The following is an 18,599-nucleotide window of genomic DNA, read 5'->3' as shown; positions in this document are numbered from 1 at the left end:
AACCTCGATATTCCGGGATACTCACTAATAAAGAACATTGTGGCCGGCCTTTGGGCGTTGCAATATTCCTATCTTCTCTTTCGAGTCCGAAGCTCTTTCATGGCTGTAGCACAATCATCTTTCATTTTTCTTTGACTCTTCTATTCGCCGTTCCTGTCCGTAACTCTATGCTTGAAAGCGTTGCGCTGTGAGGACTTGTTGTACCTTTTCAACGCTTTGTTCCAAGCTCTAGCAGAAAGGCTGCCGTCGGGACATAAATACCAGCCCTTGGACCACAGTGAAATCTGTTGAGCCAGGCACATATCTGGAGATAGGCTGGAGCCCTGGGCGCTTTGCGCCGACTTATGTATCCCCTTGGGTACCTTGTCTCCGGCTGTTTACTCGGTCAATCGGGGGCACACAGCTGGGTGCCCCAATTGTCGCGTTCGGTTTTTTTTTCGATCTAATTCCATCCTTGAATGATCGGCGGTCTCTATATCAAGGGGAAATTACGGGGCATACTAGCCATGTCTCAAACGTGCCCTTTCGGGGGCCCTGTGTGGATCACGTCCCGGCCCCGCGAGCTTCGAATCACGTTCAATCGAATGCGGTAGACGGAGAGCGCGTCTCCTGTGGATATTTCGGATGCGCCGAAGAAACCGGCGCGGTGGTGATTTAAATTTTGAGGATTCTGATGGATGGTTTGACTCGGATTTCCTTTCGCGGGTTTTACGGGAGCCTAGCAGAGAAACATTGGAGCGTGGTAGAAATTATGTCTACGCAGTCGGATTATCGACGACAATTTCGAACGACGTGGGACGGATTGATGTTTTCTGCAAGGCAGGAGATGTTTGACCAGTTAACATCTCCTCCCCTCCTTCATGACGCCTATGGACTATGAAGGCGCGAACGAAGCACCCGTGCTTCTACAATAGGGCCGTGGCCCTTTCTGGAGCGCACGTCGTGGCCTCTCGCGGGAGGCTATTTATTTTGGACACTGTCCGCCTGCCGCGATTTTCGAGAATAAGTCCCGGTGCGTCCGTGGGGAACTTGAGTTCCCCGAACATTCGTTTGCGTGTGTGGTGAAGGTTCTGTTGGATTTGGGGAAATTTGGGCGAATTACTGCAAGGGGAATCGGGTTTCCAGATATTGGTAACATTGACTACACCTTTCTGGGCCTGGGTATAGCTTGGAGTGGCAGCCGCCCTCGAAGTATTGCACCAATCTCTCGTTCTACATGTGCTGGCTCGCCGCTACGGGGTGCTTTGTCGAGACTAGTTACTGCTTTCACGCTGCTTTTCCAATCGGGAAGCCAAATGGCAACAAGCATATGACTCGTGGGGGTAAGAATACCCATGCAAAATCGAGTTTCTTCGCCGTTCCTTCACTGAACGCGAACCGGACAGTTTACTATAACAATCGGTAACGGCGGTCCATTGCTTAATTGCCTCGTTGATTCGCTACGGATCAGAAAGAGCTTGTGTGGTTTGCGCAATATGACTTTCTTACAATGACATATTGCGTCAAGCTGTCATGTGGGAACGCAGATGTTTCGGATCAGGACCAATGCGTTTTGGGTTCCGATGTGTGAGCCGACCGGAAGAAGTGGGCGAGCCACGATGCCATTGAAGACCTTAACATTCGCCTGGCTCCGACTTGAGGTTGCTGACATGTGCGTCCATGAATGGCGTCAAAAAGGCAACTGCCAAAGTTCCGGCACCGATTTTTAAGTCTTTGGATCTGGGAGGCCGAGCATCTAGAAGAATCTCACGGTCTGGGAGGAATGAGCTGGGAGTCGGCATTTTCAAGCGGTCAGTCCCTGCTCAGTTGGGCGTATTGTCTTCCAGATGGGTAGTTAGTCCAGAGCCAGGGGGCCCTTCCAATGGCAGTGTCTGTCTCTGGGTCATTGTTGAAACTAGGCGGATGGGTAAGTTGACCCAAACGGAGGATCCAACACTGCAAATTCGTGTATCGTCCACCCATTGTTGCTTCGACATGGTTGATCTTGCTTCCATGACAAGAGATGGGCAATGGGCCGGTTGAAGAGCCCGAGCGACCGAAAGTCGCTTAGGGTCATCTTTTTCAAATCTGGACCAACTGTGATAGAGCTGCCAAGTTATGGGAGCGGGCGGTTGTCACTGATCGTGACCGCGGTGCCGGGGGCAAATTCTTTCCTTCACGCGGTTTGGGTCCAGTCGAATGGATATAATCTGCCTCGTTGGGATGGCCCCCGAGTTGGTCACGGCTTGGTTTGGTTTTTGGGTGGATGGGAAGGGGCACAGTTCGGCTGGCTCAGCGCCTGCCCCCCCTATAACTTGAGCCGGCAATCCCTTTATCATAGACGACTCCAGAGACGAGCGCCGATGAAAACAACAATAACACTTTTTGAGATAAATTAGAGAAGCAAGTTGATAATTGATATAAAATACTAAAAATAGAAATCAAATTCAGCCAATTCCACTATGCCTATTTTAGTCTAGTATAAAACTCATCTTCGGAACTGAATAACCTTAATCCGGGAGTTATTCTGCCACCGAAAGCGGTCACCCGGTGTGCTCGCTGTGAAGTCACTTTGACGTGAAGGAATCCAAGTCAACAACGAATACACATCGGTACCATGCTTTGCAGTGTGCTTCTTCTCTTTCTTTGGGACCGGGAATGTGAATAATACACTTTATAGTCACCTTTCCCTTCTGTGGTCCTCACAATCTCCGGCTTGTCTCTATCCCTTCACTCCCCCTCGGCTCTAATCATCGCCCTGGTTTCCTCAGCACAAATCGCAAAACACCTTTTCGAGAGTATTTTTGGTTCATCTACACCGAAATATCGTTTAGCTTGAGGCCTGCGATAGTCAGTGGTACCATTACTTTGTAATCCGCCTTTTCCGTTCACCTTCACGGACGATGGCGTCTCAACTCGCTATGATCGAGGATACCATCGTGGGCTTAAAGAGAGCGCTTGCTCGTGAGAAGCTAGGTATGTTCACGTTTCAAACACATTGGAAGAGTATGGTAGCGGCAAGATACTAACACTCAGGTTTCAAGGTCAGGATGCCTACGACGAGCCAATAAGTCAGCCAACAAACCGAGGCAATAAAACGAGATTGAATGCAAAATATGTCCACCAAGGGTCACTTGGTATTATGAATGGCGAGGACTTTTATCGAAAGGTGCGCTTGCATTTTGAGAAATCACCCTGGACGCTTTGAGCACCTCTTAACATCTTTTGGCGGTTTCTTAGAAAGTGGACCACGCCGGATATGCACGGCGTATTTTGCAATATAATCCTGTGCGATACGATTCGGAAGGCGACGAACTTGATGATGACGACTCGGATGCGACAGCGGATGCCGAAGCTGCAGAGGAAAATCCATACTCGGGTATTTCACTTGAGAGTGAGTCCCATCGAACCGCCAACTGAATAATACTTGAGAAGACCAATTAGCTGATGGGCATTGCCAATACTTATAGCTCTGCTCGCCCCGTTGAAACATCCGTCGGAGCTCCCAGAACACCCGTCCATGGCGGAGCCGTACAAAAGCAAGGCGATATCGCACATGGTGGATCTCATTGACAAGCGGCTTAGGCAAGAGCGATATGCGCTTTGGCAGGCTAAAAAAGTCCATCGACAGTTACTGGGGGATACTCCGTGGATTCCTTGTGGAGCCGTGGAGAAGCCGCAGGACAGAGCGATCTTTGAGCCTGCATTCCTTTTGCCCAAAGATCTTCAGCAGCTCGGCTCCAGTCTGCCCGACCACAACGCCCATTCCAATTGCCATTCCTCAGTTGCTCAACCTTCCCACCTAGATCAGGGCTCTTCCCTCGACATAGAGCCAAACCCTCGACCCCAACCTCTGACTAATGGTCCGACTACGAGTGAAGCATTCTCTAGGGAGGATTGCGAAATGCTAGATGTACTAGACGATAAGGACAACGAGGTAGATGCCCAAATGGAGGATGTTAACCCATCGCAGACCGATAACTCTAAAACCGGCGTGTCAGAATCACGGGATAAACCTCCAGGGTCAGGAACGGAACCCATTGAAATTCCTGGCATACTCATACCAGACGGGGAAAATGGCCAAGACTTGGAGAACAAGCAGGATGGTGACGCAAAGGAAAATGATACTTCTTCGCCGACACAGATCCCGAAAGCTGAAATGGAAATTGACGACGATCCTCTCGATACCGCTATTGCCGACGAAGAGTCGCCCGAACCTCCTCGCCGGATGACAACTCGTGCGCAAGCGAACCAAGTTACCCAACAAGATGGGAGCCAACCCCCATCGCCCACAGTGTCTGGTGACACAGCAAATGCTTCCGACATTGAACCTGACGACACAACGCCTCATCCATTATATCGATTTCCATCTATAAAGATTGACGGCAATTGCGGCCTTCCAGTAATTGAAGCTGAAGAAACGCGCCACCTGCTCTGGGCTTATATTCAGAAACAAAGTGAAACAGTTCGGCTATTTGCCGATATTTTGGAAATGTTACGGAAATCTTATCGGATGAAAGAGGATGTGTTTGAATGGTGCAAGGCGGAGGGGCATCTTGGAGAAATGAGCGATGGAGAGGATTGGTACGATAGGGAAAAGTGGGGATTGGAGGGTGAGGACTTGAAGAAAGGAGCAGATGAAGAGGAGCAGGAGGTGGATGAAGGTCGTGCAACTGGCAAGAGAGGGCGCCGGAGACAATGACGAACCTGATCATAATTCAGAATGTGTTCTTTTTTGCTTTGACGCCTTTCTTTTTTACGCATAGCGGCGGGCTCTTTCGAATGCGTTCTCTGCGGTCTGTTGAAGGGCGTTCTCAGATACCTCGGTGGCTGGTTTTGCATTATACCAGGTGTTTATCCCGAGCATTTTGATTTCCTCGGGCTGGTCATTTATCGATGTCATGGATAGGAGAGGTGGTGGAGCTTTGTCGAAATAGGTATTGGGTCACTGGTTTGTGCGTAATTTGCGCTGATACTTTAAACATCTCTGAAATTTTGTTTAACAACTGATTCGTACTATTGGTTACGTTGGATCTCAGTGGGAAAAAAAGGACATGCATATTCTATCTGTATATGTGGGTATATACATTAGGATTTAGCCACCCCTGTGCTCGCCTGAAATCGAAGAGATGGATTTACATGTCAACGGTACACAAGAGCTCTATGTTGCCTTGGAACATCTGGATTGAAGTCTTTCGTAGGTTGCTACTAGTACTTTTCTTTTTAAAGTCGATCGTTGAGGATGCGTTATATATTCGTGAAAATACAGTATCGACGGTTATGCCGTCACGAAAGAACCTGATCTCACAAGCCACTCAGCAGTATGGCGCGTATACCGTCGCCAAAGCTTCACTTGGGATTCAGGCTGGTAATTTCACAAAGCTTTCCGTAAGATTGCATAAATCAGGCTGATTAAGCCCGCTTGTTGCTTTTCCCGGCTTTCGCCCTGTCTCGCTCGCGCTTTGCGTAGATTTCTGCTGTAAACGGACTACATCAAGGAAAATTAGCCACAGGAATCAACAAATGGGTAGAGAGGCCCTCGTACTCTTCCCATTTCAAAGCCAGCCAATACACGATAAACACTTCCGCAGTCAATACTAGCCCTGCAGCCTTCCCGTAATATAGCGCAACAGCCAAAAAGCTCATCGTGCTACCCCAATACATTGGCGCACTGGAAACGTTAAAGGGGAACCCAGTGACCGGTGCGTCCATCAAAATTCCAAAGTAGTCGCCGAGATACGTTCCCGTAAGGCCCAATGCCCACATACTCGAAAGTACCAAGGTATTTCCTACAGCAAAAAGGCCGTAGGCAACATACGGTTGGTGGACGGGCGCAAAGTAAGGTTGGGCTTTGAGAGCTTCATTGTATAGGTTGTCGCGGAAAATTCCTAGGGAAAAAATGGCGAAAGCGAGGAAGTAGCAGCCATAATAGGGGCTGCCAAATATGCGCGTCAGAAAGTGGTTTCGGTATTCTGTTGTTGCGTTGCGACAATCAGTAATCCTAGCCAGGTGGTGGAAGAACTGGTGTTTGTGCAGACGAACCTTGTCGAGCAACCACACTGTCAAAGTTAAGGATTTAGCATGATTCGCGTGAGTATAGTAGTCGAATCCGTTGACTTACTTCCAGAAAATGGGATTGAAGGCAATAGCAGCTGCGGCAACTGTTGGGATATCTCAATGGTTAGCAGTCGCTTTGGTCCCATGTACTGCAAGTACCTCGAAGTACCAGTGGCTTTGGATTGGTAGCAAGACTGGTTTTTAGCGGCATTCAAAGGGCTGCGTACCTTTGAAGCTGGGCTGGCTAAAATCAATAAAGTCGGTAAGGGACGACATAGTGACAACGCCGTGGACTCTGCCGTTGGAGAGAGCTGGATGTTGACTTGGAAGTGACTTGAAGTCCAAAAGCGGGATTTGTTTACTTTTTCAACGCCAAGACACCATGACGTAAGGACCCTGAGCGCAGTCCTTATGTAATCAGAGCATTGATGCACGTGATCCATGAGCTCAAAAGGGTTGTCTCGATCTCTCAATTGCTTCAACGACAACAGACAAAGCGTGGATTGGCGGCCCAGCTAGGTATTCCATGCACCTGCTGAGCTAGCAGTCATGGGGCTGGCCCGAATATCGCGTCCGCAAGAATGGCCTTAGGTCGCCGCGATATCCTCATCGCTGGTTTTGGTGGCTGTCTTGCATGGGCTTTACTCGTTGAATGGCTCCCTGTCCTTCGGCTCCTCGGATACTCCTTTGTGCTGGGTGTGGCTCTTACTGTTTTAGCCTTTGGTGCCCTAACCGTACTCTCCGTGCGCGATGGCTTTGACTCCCGAACAAGACCAGCCAATTTGGCTGGCTCTTCCATTGCATTCCTTTCTCCCCAGAACTGGGACGGACATTGCGGACGCTACCGAGACGACGCGAAATATCAGCCGGTCACACTTTATTCCCAGTCGTTCATGGTCTCCTCGGCCTTGGATGAGCTGATTCAGTTAGCCCTGAGAGATTTCATCCGTTCGTGGTATGAGCACATTAGCAAAAGTCTCAAGTTCACGAACGAGATTGACCGTACAATACGGACAATAGTCCACAAGTTACGAACTAAGCTGGAAAAGGAAGACCTGGTCGAAACCCTGGTTTCTCGGATCGTACCAATTGTGACCACGCATTTCAAGGAGTTCGATCGAGCTGAGCGAGCGGTGCGAGGGAAGAACCTAACCCACAATGTCACCGAATCTGAAGAGCTGGATATTGCTATTGCGTTGAAATACAAAGATGGTATTTTACACCCTGCTGCATCGCCGTCGTTTCCAGACAAAAACCATGCACAGCAAAATCACCTTCGCAGAATTGTCACTTCTTTGCTACCCGACTTGATACCACCCAGTTTACTCAGTAGCCGGGCAGTGTCGATTCTGATTAGAGAAATTATCACATGCGCTATCCTTTTTCCCTTGATGGAACTCCTCGCGGACCCTGACACTTGGAACCAACTAGTGGAAGCCTATGGCAGGGCAACCATCCAAGACCGAAAAACCGTTCGAAAACTTCGTGCTGCGCTAGACGAGCATGCCTCTGTGCCTTCCAAGTCCAAACGTTCGCATCATTTTCCGAGGCTGCTTCCTAACGATTCCGAGAGAGATTTTGAGCGTTTCGTGAGAGCAATCCGACGGTGTAACAACCTATCCGATGCCAGAAGGTTTAGGAATCATGTAACAAGTCAGTTAAAACGTGAAAGCATGGTCGATGGTCAGGATCAGGTTTACTTGCGACGGCTCGAGACTGGCAAGAGAGTTCTTGACCAGAAAGTTGCAAAACTCTCAGTACTCGGCGGTCATTCCACTGCCCAGGCCAATACCGATCTCCGCTACAGCTACATATCCAAGCCGCACGAAGTCTCTCTTGTTGACATTATGCATAATGCGTCGGGCCTTTCGTACTTTATGGAATACATGGATCGACTTCGTCTCATGTCCTTAGTACAATTTTGGATTGTCGTCGACGGGTTCAGAAACCCCTTAGAAGATGATTTTGGGGATGATACGCCAACAAAATCCGTTACCTGGACGGCGACAGACCGAAATGATATGATATTGATCAGCGAAAACCATTTATCAAAGTCAGAACTTCGTGTACCCGAGGAGTCGCGAAAAGCCGTTAAAGAGTTCATTGGCTCCGGCAAACGAGCAACCCCCGAGCAATATCGCAAAGCTAGGACAGCAATCCTAACCGCACAATCTACGGTTTTGGAAGAAATGCAAAACAGGCATTACCCAGGATTTAAAAGGTCGGACCTATACTACAAATATTTAGCCTCCGATGAGGCAGCCGCTGGCCTTTCTGCCCAATTAGAAAGACCAGTGCCCACCGGCTCACCGGCTCCCGATGTGCCCGCTGCCTTGCAGCGAACGGGCTCTCAGTCTAGCAACAATTCCCGCGATATACGGAGATCGGCGTTTTCGCCTAATGAGACACCAAAATTGGCACTTTTCACCGACAACCCGTCGATGGAGAGGCGGTCTTTGGATTCTCCTCGCCCACCCTTGTTTAACGATGATGTAGAGCCTGACCCAATGGAATCATCAACGTACAGTCTTGGACAGGGATCACACAATGGAGAGGGAGATATGCAAGATAGTCGAATAATAGCGAATATGGAAGCTGCCCTAAACGATATTATGAGCACTGAACCGAATGACGCACGATTAGATGAGCCGAGAGGCGAACTCAAGTCCCCGCTGTCGCTCTTTACATCCACTAAATATGCAGACTCCTCTAGGAACTCGTTGGATTCCACTCGTCCCGATGGTTACCCTTCAGAAAAACCGAAACCAAGTATTGCTTCTTTGGGGCTTGTTAACACTGCTTCTCGGATTGGTGTTTTTACAGACGATGATCTCTTTCCGGACCAAGAAAAGTTCATCGAAGATGAGTATGCCGACGAGCCGCTGGAAACCCAGTCTCCTGAAGATGAAATCCATGAAGCTGCCCCGGGAGATCTTGGGTTAACCGAGGCTATCTCTGCGTTGAGTGCAGATATAGCCAAGTTGTCATCACAGGAAGCCATCATCGATACCTTGACTCGAAAAGCTGAGTTGACAAATAACACCGCTGAGTTGCGAATATTAGGGAAGTCTAAATCTAGCTTGCAGCGCGAGATACGACGAAAGGAGATGCAAAAGCAGCAATATATCATACAGGAAAGTGATAATAGTCTTTATGGCCGCTCTGGCGTCCAAATCAAGTCGATTATTGTTGGCAAGGAGGAAGATGGCCGTGAATATGCACTTTGTAGGGATTCTGTTTTCTTTTCACGCTAGGAGTTTTACACATTGCTCTTAGGCTAACCTGTCCTTTAGACCCTTATTGAGATGAATAGGAAAGCCGGCGAGCAAATGCCAGCGGCTTCCTGGGCTATTCCCACGTCGGTATAGTGAGTTTCACGAACTCCATCACCAACTCCGGATGCGATACCCAGCTGTTCGACAACTTGAATTTCCGCGCAGGAGGGTGGTTATGAAGCTCCAAAAGGACTTTCTACAGAAGCGTCGCCAAGGCCTTGAAGCATATCTTCAACAGCTTCTCTTACTACCCGATGTTTGTCGTAGTAGAGAACTCCGATCCTTTCTATCCCAACGTGCTATCCTCCCTGCCACCAACACCACCGACACCCCACGCGACGGCGAAAGCCGCGACCTTGTGACGCGTATCTACAATTCCGTCACCGATTCCATGGACGATATTCTTGGTAATATCCCGGCCTTCGATCAGCTGTCCGTCGCAGGACAACATCTCATGTCCGCTGCCACAGCCCAGCGCAGCTTAAACCCACAACCGGATTTAATCACTCCTGAAGACAACCTAACTGCCGCCGAAGCGGAAGCGGAACTCAACGCTTTTGAAGACCGCGAGCTAGAACCTTTCGTCAAGCCAATTTGCGACATGTTCCTCGAAATATTCGAACTCAACAAGGGCAACAACTGGCTCCGGGGCCGTGCCGTCGTCGTGGTCCTGCACCAGTTACTCGGCGGTACCATCGAGCGCAAAGTCCGCGAAATGGCCAAATCCCTGGTGCAAGATAGCGCTTTGCTGCGCTACATCTCGCTGATCAAAGACACGATGTGGCCCGGCGGGCAGTTGCGCGAGACCAAGCCGCGCAGCCTAGCAGAGAAGATGAAGAGTCGCACCGAGGCTAGCGTCGTGCTGGCGACGCTGATCCCAGATTTGGCGGGAAGTGTTGTGGGGAGGGCGAATGCGCAGGCTGCTGCCAGGAGGGTGTTTGCCACGACGAACAACCGGAGGCTGAATTTGCATCTGGTGTATGAGATTCTGGACGAGGTTGTGGGAATTTTGGCTGGGACTGCAAAGTAAGGAACGGGCAATGGATCAGTGCCTGTTTATCAATTGCCCCCTGCTCGATTGTTTTCGTTCGCTCCCTTGGAGAAGCCATCCCTCCCTGTGGAGCGGATTCTCTATGTCGAGTGAACGAGCTTTACGTACCAATCCATTTTCCATTACCTATCAGCGAAGATTCGGACTTGCTAGGGATTGTTGAGTGTCTTTGCTAATTTGGTCAGGCTCACTAGAAAGTATTGGTGCATCTGTAGATGTTTGGATGAAATACCAGCCAGTTTTTTAGTCCCATATGTCAACTTTTTCCGTCAATGCAGACTGTTAGTTCATCTCTAGAGAGAGTTGAGAAGTGAATATAGAGTATCATTGTTTCAAGTTCGATGAATGGGAGTAATTATCATAGATACAGGTACATCATGTACGCCCCGTCGCAGTTGCCTATTCCCATACATGCCATAACATTCTCATTGGGTTGGATGCCCTAAAGGATCTAGCCCTAATTCAGTGAGCGAAGTCTATCTGCGCAGTGAATTCATGCTAAAATCAAAATGATATCACTAGGCTTCACCCTTCTTCTTAGCCTTTTTGCTTACTGGGGCGCCTTCCTTCTTCTGATGTACGATCAGCCTTGTCCATGACTCTTCCTTGTCCCATTCAAAACCAGCGAGGATAGGGTTGTCGAGTTCATCATCAGCCTGCAGGCAATATTATTAGCAACTAGTCTTGTGTTAGTAGGGTTATACATACCTTCTTCTTGAATTGCTTGTATATCGCATCCAATGCATCCTTGATTGTGACGCCTTTTAGATTTCGTGCAGTAACTTGGAGTCCGAGAGGGAAGTGAAGGTCAATCTTTTTGACAGGAGGCGTTGTGAGTAATTTCTTGAGGGTGTCTTTCTCATCCAAGCTTGCGGGCGACGTGTTGAGCTTCCTGTGTTATACCGTTAGACGCTGACATGACTAATAGCAGTTGGCATATACAATAGCCCTGGGCCTCTTACCAGTTTAATTTCTGTGTCTCTGGAGCAATCTGCAGTTCAATTCCTTCCTTTTCTGATGGACAGAATCAATATGAGCAAGTGAAACGGCATTAGCTAGCACTGGATAAGCATACCAAGGTCATTGATGTTCATAACCCCGGTGTCTTGAGTGACACGTTTGGCCTTCTTTGCCTCAGCAGGAGTGAGACCTGCAACGGCGGAATCGACCTTGGTGAGTGGTTCGGACATAATGAGCTAGGATATGTGCTGGGATAGCAAGAGCCTTCTTAGTTGACGAACAATAATAGAAGCAATCTGTGGATGGAATGAAGAGCAACTGAGGGAGCAGGCAGGCGGCTATTGATGAAACACGAGAGGTACCGTACCTTGTAGCTGATGACGAGGCAAGAACAAACGGGTAGTCTTGGAAGACGGATTGATCCGGGACAGCGTTGAGTTGGCAGAGAGATTGAGTGTGTGTGAGCGAGAGCAGACGAGGGAGTGTTGCTGGGAGGAAGAGAAGAGGAGAAGGAGAGAGAGAGAGAGAGAAGAGCGAGAGAAGCGAGAGGAGACGGGAAAGCGGGGTTTGGGCCCAGCCGAAAGGGGAAAGGGATACTAAGCGTGACATCCGGGTGACCAGGGCGTCACGCCATCATCCAAGACACGCAGGAAGTACTGCTCAGGTATACATACAAGCCGCCCTCCAGCACGGCACCCTCGAACCGGGCGTGGCTGGATGTCTCGTGACCGTCCTATAAAGGCGTTCCGTATAACAAGGGCTGGCGGAATGCTTGCTCTTGGGCCGTTGCTTGCATGATGCGGCAGGGCCTTGCGCAATGTGCTCTGCATCCCATTCTCCTCCTGCTGCTGTCGCCTGGCAAGACGCCCCAGAGCTGAACGGCGTTGACGTCCAGCCAGCAGTTTACCATGTACCTAGTATGTACCGCCAAAGTACCGCGACATCATCGACTCCACTGGGGGTCCAGCTCACGGGATCTGCGGATTAGCTAATGTACCCCGCATTTCCCCAAACCCAAAAGTGTACGGCACTAAGCTCGATGCGGCGTAGCGCTCCTTGAGCTGTTCGTCCTGTTTGCTTTTGCTGGTTGACGTTCCATCATCTATTTTGGAGTATTATCATCAAGGGAAGATGATACTTGGTGAGCGTTTTCAAGCTGCATATTTGAAACCGAAAACCAAAACTATTACGAGCTTCTCCAACAGCAATAGTTGCCGGATGCCGGGCGGGAACACTTCCTGAGCAATCATGGTCCCGGAAACCGGGTTCCGGCTCACTGCGGTCACCTCACCATGAACTTCAGCCTACTTTGAGCGATCCGCGTGCTCCGAAAGGACCCGATTCGATTGATTATGGCGATATATTTGGTAAACACTAGTGAGTGACTTCTAATTCAACATCAAGTGCGTATGATGCACATTTCCAACGAGTGTGTCTAGAAATGTCCAACGATCTGTTTGGGCTTGTAGGGCTCCTCCAAATATTTCATTTCCTCCTCCGTGAAGCTGACTTGGGAGGCCGTCAATGCGTCGTCCATACGCTCAATTGAGCTAAACCCGATAATGGGACTGGTCACCTTTCCAAGTGTCCAGGCAATGGCAACCTCCACCATCTTCCTCCCTTTCTTCTTAGCAATTTCTTCCACTCTTCCGATGATTTCCAAATCCTGCTCGGTAAGCTTGTTCGCTTTCAAATACACATCGGCCCGTTTCGTGTTCGCTTCAGTCGATGGGGGCCGAGCCAGGAAACCTCGTTCGAGCGGAGACCACTTGTAACATGTGTAAGGAAAATGCCAATTGTAGCATTTAAAAGCATGAGTGCCATACCGGAATAAGGCCAACTCCTGTTTCCTTGCAGAATCTGTTCATCTCCCGTTCTTCCTCTCGGTACATAACGTTATACTTATTTTGCATAGAGACGAATTTGGTCCATCCGTTCTTTTCTGCGCAGAATTGCATCATGGCGAACTGGTACGCGAACATCGAGCTGGCACCAATGTATCGGACTTTACCTGATTTCACCAAGTCATGGAGCGCCTCCATAGTCTCTTCAATCGGAGTGTCATAGTCGAACCTGTGGATCTGGAGCAAATCGATGTAATCCGTTTCCAGCCTTTTGAGCGAAGCATTCACCGCCGAGAAAATAGCCTGACGGGATAATCCTTTCCGCAACGTTTCAGTCCAGTTCACATGAGCGATACAAGAGAACATATCTTACCATGCTGATTGACAAATTCTTTGCTTTGAGAAAGCTTGTCTTCGAGACCGAATGTCATGAGATTCTCTCTCTCGCTCATGATGCCAAAACATTTGGTCATGATTACAAGATTTTCGCGGGGAATACGGTAATTCTTGATGGCTTTGGCGATGATCCTTTCCGAATCGCCATTCGAGTACACGTTTGCCGTGTCCCACTGGAAATTGAATCAGTTTCTCGTTCATCGAACAGACTCTATTGAAAAGTGGTAATACTGTGTTCAATCCCCTGTCATATGCAGCTTTCAAAAGCGGAAGAGCCTATAGATTCGAAATTCGGTAAGCAGGGCGACACCCATTCCATCTCATGGCTAACGTACTTTGTCTTCGTCAATCACCCATGGCATCCATTTGGAGGATCCGAAACTCATAGCCCCAAGGATGGGGACTGAAACTTTAAGCCCGCTTTTGCCTAACCTTCGATACTCGACTTTGGTGGACTCGAGCGATTCCCGGATCGACGTTGGGTGCTCTGGCGCGGCCATGGTTGCGGTTCAATGGAGCTTGGTGAGGTCAACAATGTTTTCTCTGTGCTTCTTCTGGGGGATTGAGCCCTCTATTTATACACTATTCAGTTCCAGTTTGCATTAGATTTTGCTATTGGAAACTGGTCCACAGGGAGTCTAATCGGCGGGAACCAGGACATTGCCAACTACCAAAGGCCTTGGTGATTGACTGTGTTGAGTCACATCTCGCTGTTGTCGTTCCGGAGATTGGAGAATTAGAACCGAATGCAAGCTCAGATTATTAATTCTATTTTAAAGCCGTAGTTAAACTCCTTATATCTCCGTGTGCGACTGGGACCAAGTGGTGATGCGATGTGCAGTTGGTGTCATCCCTGATAGATGTTAGTCTTAGTCAGCATCGGGGCTTTTGGAGCTTGTTTGGTCTGTTTGCATCAACCAGCCCTCACTGGCCAAAAGATATCTGAACAAACGCAGCAGACCGTCAGGGCACTTCTCCAATCAACTCTCTGGTGTCGTGCGGCTCCCTTCTTTTTCTTTTGTTTCTAATTATTGGGAACCCATTTACTTATACTATCTTCCCGTTTTTCGAGCTTTCCTGCAGAGCGTGACGTCGAAGCAACGCTGACGCAACACCCGTCAAAATGTCAGGCCTCTTCGGCTCAGCCAGCCCTGCTGGTTCTTCGGGCGACATTTCAAAGGATGTCGCCCTGTCTTCGCCGCCGGATGATAGTATCTCTGATCTCGCTTTTTCGAGTGCCAGCGATCACCTTGCAGTGGCATCTTGGGACAAGAAAGTCCGCATTTATGAAATCAATGAACAAGGACAAAGTGAAGGGAAGGCGTTATTCGAGCATCAAGCACCTGTGTTGAGTTGTTGTTGGTCACCCGTACGTACTCTAGCCTCGGACCTTTCTTGTATCCGCCTTGAATCAAGATTTCTAACGCGTTGTGGCCGTGTAGGATGGAACTAAAGTTGTTGGTGCCGGTGTTGATAAAGCCGCTCGTATGCTCGATCTCGCGGGCAACCTTAGCAACCCTATTCAAGTCGCTGCGCATGAAGCGCCCATTCGATGTTGCCGCATGATTTCGAACCCGGGAAACTCTAGCCAGCCACTGCTCATCACCGGGTCGTGGGATAAAACAGTCAAGTACTGGGATCTGCGGCAGCAAACGCCCATCGGATCTCTCGATTGTCAAGAACGGATATACACAATCGACGTTAACAATAAACTTCTGGTTATTGGAACCGCAGATCGATATATCAATATTGTGAATCTGGACCAGCCCACGAAATTCTATAAAACAATGCAGTCTCCCCTAAAATGGCAGACCAGAGTTGTCAGCTGCTTCGCAGATGCCACCGGATTTGCTGTTGGAAGTATCGAAGGCCGATGTGCGATTCAGTACGTTGAAGAGAAGGACTCTGGCAAGAATTTCAGCTTCAAATGCCACCGCGAAAGCCCCCCGAACAACGTGAACCTCAGCAATGTTTATTCAGTGAATGCCATTTCTTTCCACCCAACACACGGCACTTTTAGTACGGCAGGCAGTGATGGTACATTCCACTACTGGGACAAGGATGCCAAGCACAGGCTCAAGGGGTTCCCCAACGTTGGAGGAACCATTTCCAGTACTGCTTTCAACCGTAATGGAAATATCTTTGCCTATGCTGTGAGCTATGACTGGAGCAAGGGATATACCGCCAATACGCAACAAACACCGAACAAGGTCATGATGCACCCCGTTGGCCCTGAAGAACTACGACCCCGTGCCGCCGCCAACCGTAGGACCAGATGATGCGGTGGATGGAGGAAAATCAGAAAGAAAAAAGAAAAAACCCTATGGGAGCTAATGGACCAAAAAAGCGCGTTTTGGAATTCAATAAGGCGCAGTTACTATCCCGTGCTAGCATACATTCAAAGAGATTCGATCCTAGGACGCTGTCAGCATTTTTTCCTAAAAATGTACCATAAGCACGTATTATCTTGCGGTATTACCCCTCCAAATCTTTCTTACATTTGGTCTTTATTGTTTCGGAATGGTTCTGGAGTCTGGGCATGTATTTGGGTTGCTGATGATATCTCCTTTGTTCCCCCTTTTCTACATGATTCCCTTTTTTGTTACCCGAAAACCCATGATATGCTTCATGTGCTATTGCATTGACTGTAGGCAAATAGAATGCAATAACTGTCGCCCACGCATACGCGTGTATACTTACCAGTATCAGAAGCACCTTTGGGAGAAAAAAAGTGAATATTGTTAAAAATTTGGCCATTTCCTAACACAACTCATTACACAGGTGTGTATCAATTCTTGTCTTCTCTAAGGGAAAATTGGCACAGCAGGAAAGAAGAATTTCCTGCACACAGCTGAACCAATAGCAAAAAATTCAAGTAGAGCCATCACCTTCAAATCGTTACTGTTGGGAAGTGCCTAAGATGTTGGAATGGTTACTTGCGCAACACCGTCCGCAATCTTCTCAACAGCCTCATCCTTCCCGCCCTCCACCGTCGCAGAAACAGCCTCTGCGCCGCCCTTTGCAGAAGCTTCCACGCTCTTTCCCGTATCTTCACCTTCCGTCTCTCCCTTGGGCTGCTTCTTCTTTTCCTTCTTCTTCGCCTTGTTCGCCGCCTTCTTCGCTGCTAGTTTAGCAGCTTCTTCCTCTTTCTTCTGCCTTTCTGCCTGCGAGCCGCCAAACATGGCGCGCCATTCATCGGCCTTTTTGACGTCGATGGTTGAGAAGAGGTATTTCGCTTTGCCGATCTTGTGGCCCCCCTTGATCGCTGTGGGTTTCCAGCCATCTTTGAGATCTTCTAATGAGGGGATATTTGCGAATGGAGCGTCGAGTTGTTCGAGAATGGATTTTGAGGTGGCAGGAAGGTATGGAGAAAAGACGCTGGCGCAAAGGTGAATCAAGTTGATCACTATTCCGACCACAGTGGCGGCGCGTTCGGGTTCGTTGGCGATCAGGGAATTGTCGAGTTTGTTGGATTGAATGAGGTTGTTGCCTGCCTCGGCAACTCGCATGGCCGTGGCGAGGCCGGCGCGGAGATGGACGGTCTCCATTTCTTCGATGTATTGTCGAAGAATGGTTGTGATATCGTCCAAAACTGGGTTGAACGATTCCTGGACTGTGAAATCAGGGACAACACCGCTATAGGCTTTGGGGCTGGCTATCAGTTTGACAACTCGATTTACCAGATTGCCCAGTTTAGCAAGGAGTTCTCCGTTGTTGGCATCAATGAAAGAACGCCATTCGAATTGGGTATCACCCGTTTCTGGCCTGTTTTTGAGAAGGTAATATCTCCATACATCTGCCGGGATACCAGTATCCTTTGCATTGTTTCCAAAAACGCCGATACCACGAGACTTGCTAAATTTTCCGCTCTCATAATTTAGATATTCGGTAGTGCTAAGATGGTGTAGCATGGTCCACTTATCCTTTGTTCCCAATTGACAGCCCGGGAAGATCACAGCATGGAACGGTACATTATCCTTGCCGAGAAACTGGTATAACTGAACGTCCTCTGGACTTCTCCACCAGAGTTCCCAATCATCGGTGTAGTTAGCCGTTATAGAAGGATATCCAATGCAAGCTTCAAACCACACGTAAAGCACCTTGTTCTCGTAGCCTTCGAGCGGAACTGGTACACCCCATTTCAAGTCTCGTGTGATGCCGCGATCTTTAAGACCCTCCTTTAACCATGACTCTGTGATCACACGGCTGTTTTTCGGCCAGTCTCCCTTTTCAATAGCAGGACGCACCCATTCCTCGATTTGAGGTTGAAGTTTATCTAAAAGAAGATGAATATGTTTCGTAGGCCGGCTGACTGGCGTTGCGCCATCGACTTTGCAGCGAGGGTTTATCAAATCAAAAGGGTCCAGCAAGTTGCCGCATTTATCACACTGGTCTCCTCTAGCATCATCATAATGGCATCGAGGACACTCCCCTTCCACATATCGATCTGCCAGAAACGACTCGTGCTTTTCGCAATATGGCTGCTCGGCGGTCTTCTCCTCCAAAAACCCATTGTCATAAAGCCTCTTGAATATCCTCTGTGAAATCTCGGTATGCTTCTGCGTCGGAGTGCGCCCGAATATGTCAAAGCCTATCCCAAACCATTCGTAAACTTCTTGATGGATCTTGTTGTATTTGGCGCACAACTGTTCGGGGGTCACGCCCTCCTCGAGCGCTTTGGTTTCGGTTGCTGTGCCATATTCGTCTGTTCCGCAAACGTACAGCGTTGGTCTGCCGCAAGCTTTATGGTATCTATTCGAGTTTTTTTGTGAGTTTTGGCTGCAGTAAAACAGGGATCGTGCCAGAGCACTTGGACATACCTAGCAAAGACATCGGCACTCAGGACGGATCCCACAATGTTTCCCAGGTGAGGGACGTTGTTCACATAGGGCAAGGCACTGGTGATGAGGATGTTCCGCTGTCCCTTTTGGGGCAAAATCTTCTCTTGTGATCCCATATTGTCTGGCGTGTTGTGCTTGTTGCGGCAGAAGCATAAGGTGGTGTCTGACGGCGGGGGCGGGGGATCTGAAAGAAATA

General features: G+C 48.9%; 7 protein-coding genes across 7 annotated transcripts; 3 read left to right on the top strand and 4 right to left on the bottom strand.

Annotated features, from left to right (window-relative positions):
• Positions 1-2,882: 2,882 nt before the first annotated feature.
• Positions 2,883-4,681, top strand: UREG_05734 (uncharacterized protein; the record flags this gene model as incomplete). The annotated part of the gene is made up of 4 exons (XM_002584999.1): positions 2,883-2,955; positions 3,024-3,148; positions 3,220-3,373; positions 3,450-4,681. 4 exons carry the CDS (start codon positions 2,883-2,885, stop codon positions 4,679-4,681), a joined length of 1,584 nt encoding a protein of 527 aa, XP_002585045.1.
• Positions 4,682-5,391: 710 nt separating this feature from the next.
• On the bottom strand, positions 5,392-6,312 carry UREG_05733 (methylene-fatty-acyl-phospholipid synthase; the record flags this gene model as incomplete). The annotated part of the gene is made up of 6 exons (XM_002584998.1): positions 5,392-5,467; positions 5,525-5,768; positions 5,798-5,867; positions 6,022-6,038; positions 6,101-6,211; positions 6,264-6,312. 6 exons carry the CDS (start codon positions 6,310-6,312, stop codon positions 5,392-5,394), a joined length of 567 nt encoding a protein of 188 aa, XP_002585044.1.
• Positions 6,313-6,617: 305 nt separating this feature from the next.
• On the top strand, positions 6,618-10,341 carry UREG_05732 (uncharacterized protein; the record flags this gene model as incomplete). The annotated part of the gene is made up of 2 exons (XM_002584997.1): positions 6,618-9,246; positions 9,350-10,341. 2 exons carry the CDS (start codon positions 6,618-6,620, stop codon positions 10,339-10,341), a joined length of 3,621 nt encoding a protein of 1,206 aa, XP_002585043.1.
• Positions 10,342-10,880: 539 nt separating this feature from the next.
• Positions 10,881-11,552, bottom strand: UREG_05731 (uncharacterized protein; the record flags this gene model as incomplete). Its single annotated transcript, XM_002584996.1, has 4 exons — positions 10,881-11,018; positions 11,071-11,254; positions 11,325-11,376; positions 11,438-11,552. The coding sequence occupies 4 exons, from the start codon at positions 11,550-11,552 to the stop codon at positions 10,881-10,883; spliced, it is 489 nt and encodes a 162-aa protein (XP_002585042.1).
• A 1,205-nt stretch (positions 11,553-12,757) lies between these two features.
• On the bottom strand, positions 12,758-14,062 carry UREG_05730 (uncharacterized protein; the record flags this gene model as incomplete). Its single annotated transcript, XM_002584995.1, has 4 exons — positions 12,758-13,090; positions 13,149-13,483; positions 13,540-13,735; positions 13,898-14,062. The coding sequence occupies 4 exons, from the start codon at positions 14,060-14,062 to the stop codon at positions 12,758-12,760; spliced, it is 1,029 nt and encodes a 342-aa protein (XP_002585041.1).
• Positions 14,063-14,685: 623 nt separating this feature from the next.
• Positions 14,686-15,841, top strand: UREG_05729 (Poly(A)+ RNA export protein; the record flags this gene model as incomplete). The annotated part of the gene is made up of 2 exons (XM_002584994.1): positions 14,686-14,931; positions 15,005-15,841. The coding sequence occupies 2 exons, from the start codon at positions 14,686-14,688 to the stop codon at positions 15,839-15,841; spliced, it is 1,083 nt and encodes a 360-aa protein (XP_002585040.1).
• A 636-nt stretch (positions 15,842-16,477) lies between these two features.
• Positions 16,478-18,519, bottom strand: UREG_05728 (methionyl-tRNA synthetase; the record flags this gene model as incomplete). Its single annotated transcript, XM_002584993.1, has 2 exons — positions 16,478-18,314; positions 18,383-18,519. The coding sequence occupies 2 exons, from the start codon at positions 18,517-18,519 to the stop codon at positions 16,478-16,480; spliced, it is 1,974 nt and encodes a 657-aa protein (XP_002585039.1).
• Between the last annotated feature and the right edge of the window lie 80 nt (positions 18,520-18,599).

Source organism: Uncinocarpus reesii, genomic scaffold (genome assembly GCF_000003515.1).
Source record: "Uncinocarpus reesii 1704 scaffold_3 genomic scaffold, whole genome shotgun sequence".
In the NCBI taxonomy this organism is placed as follows: Eukaryota; Fungi; Ascomycota; class Eurotiomycetes; order Onygenales; family Onygenaceae; genus Uncinocarpus; species Uncinocarpus reesii.
The sequence above is the reverse complement of the archived record's forward strand: the minus strand, read 5'-3'. Positions and strand labels throughout refer to the sequence as shown.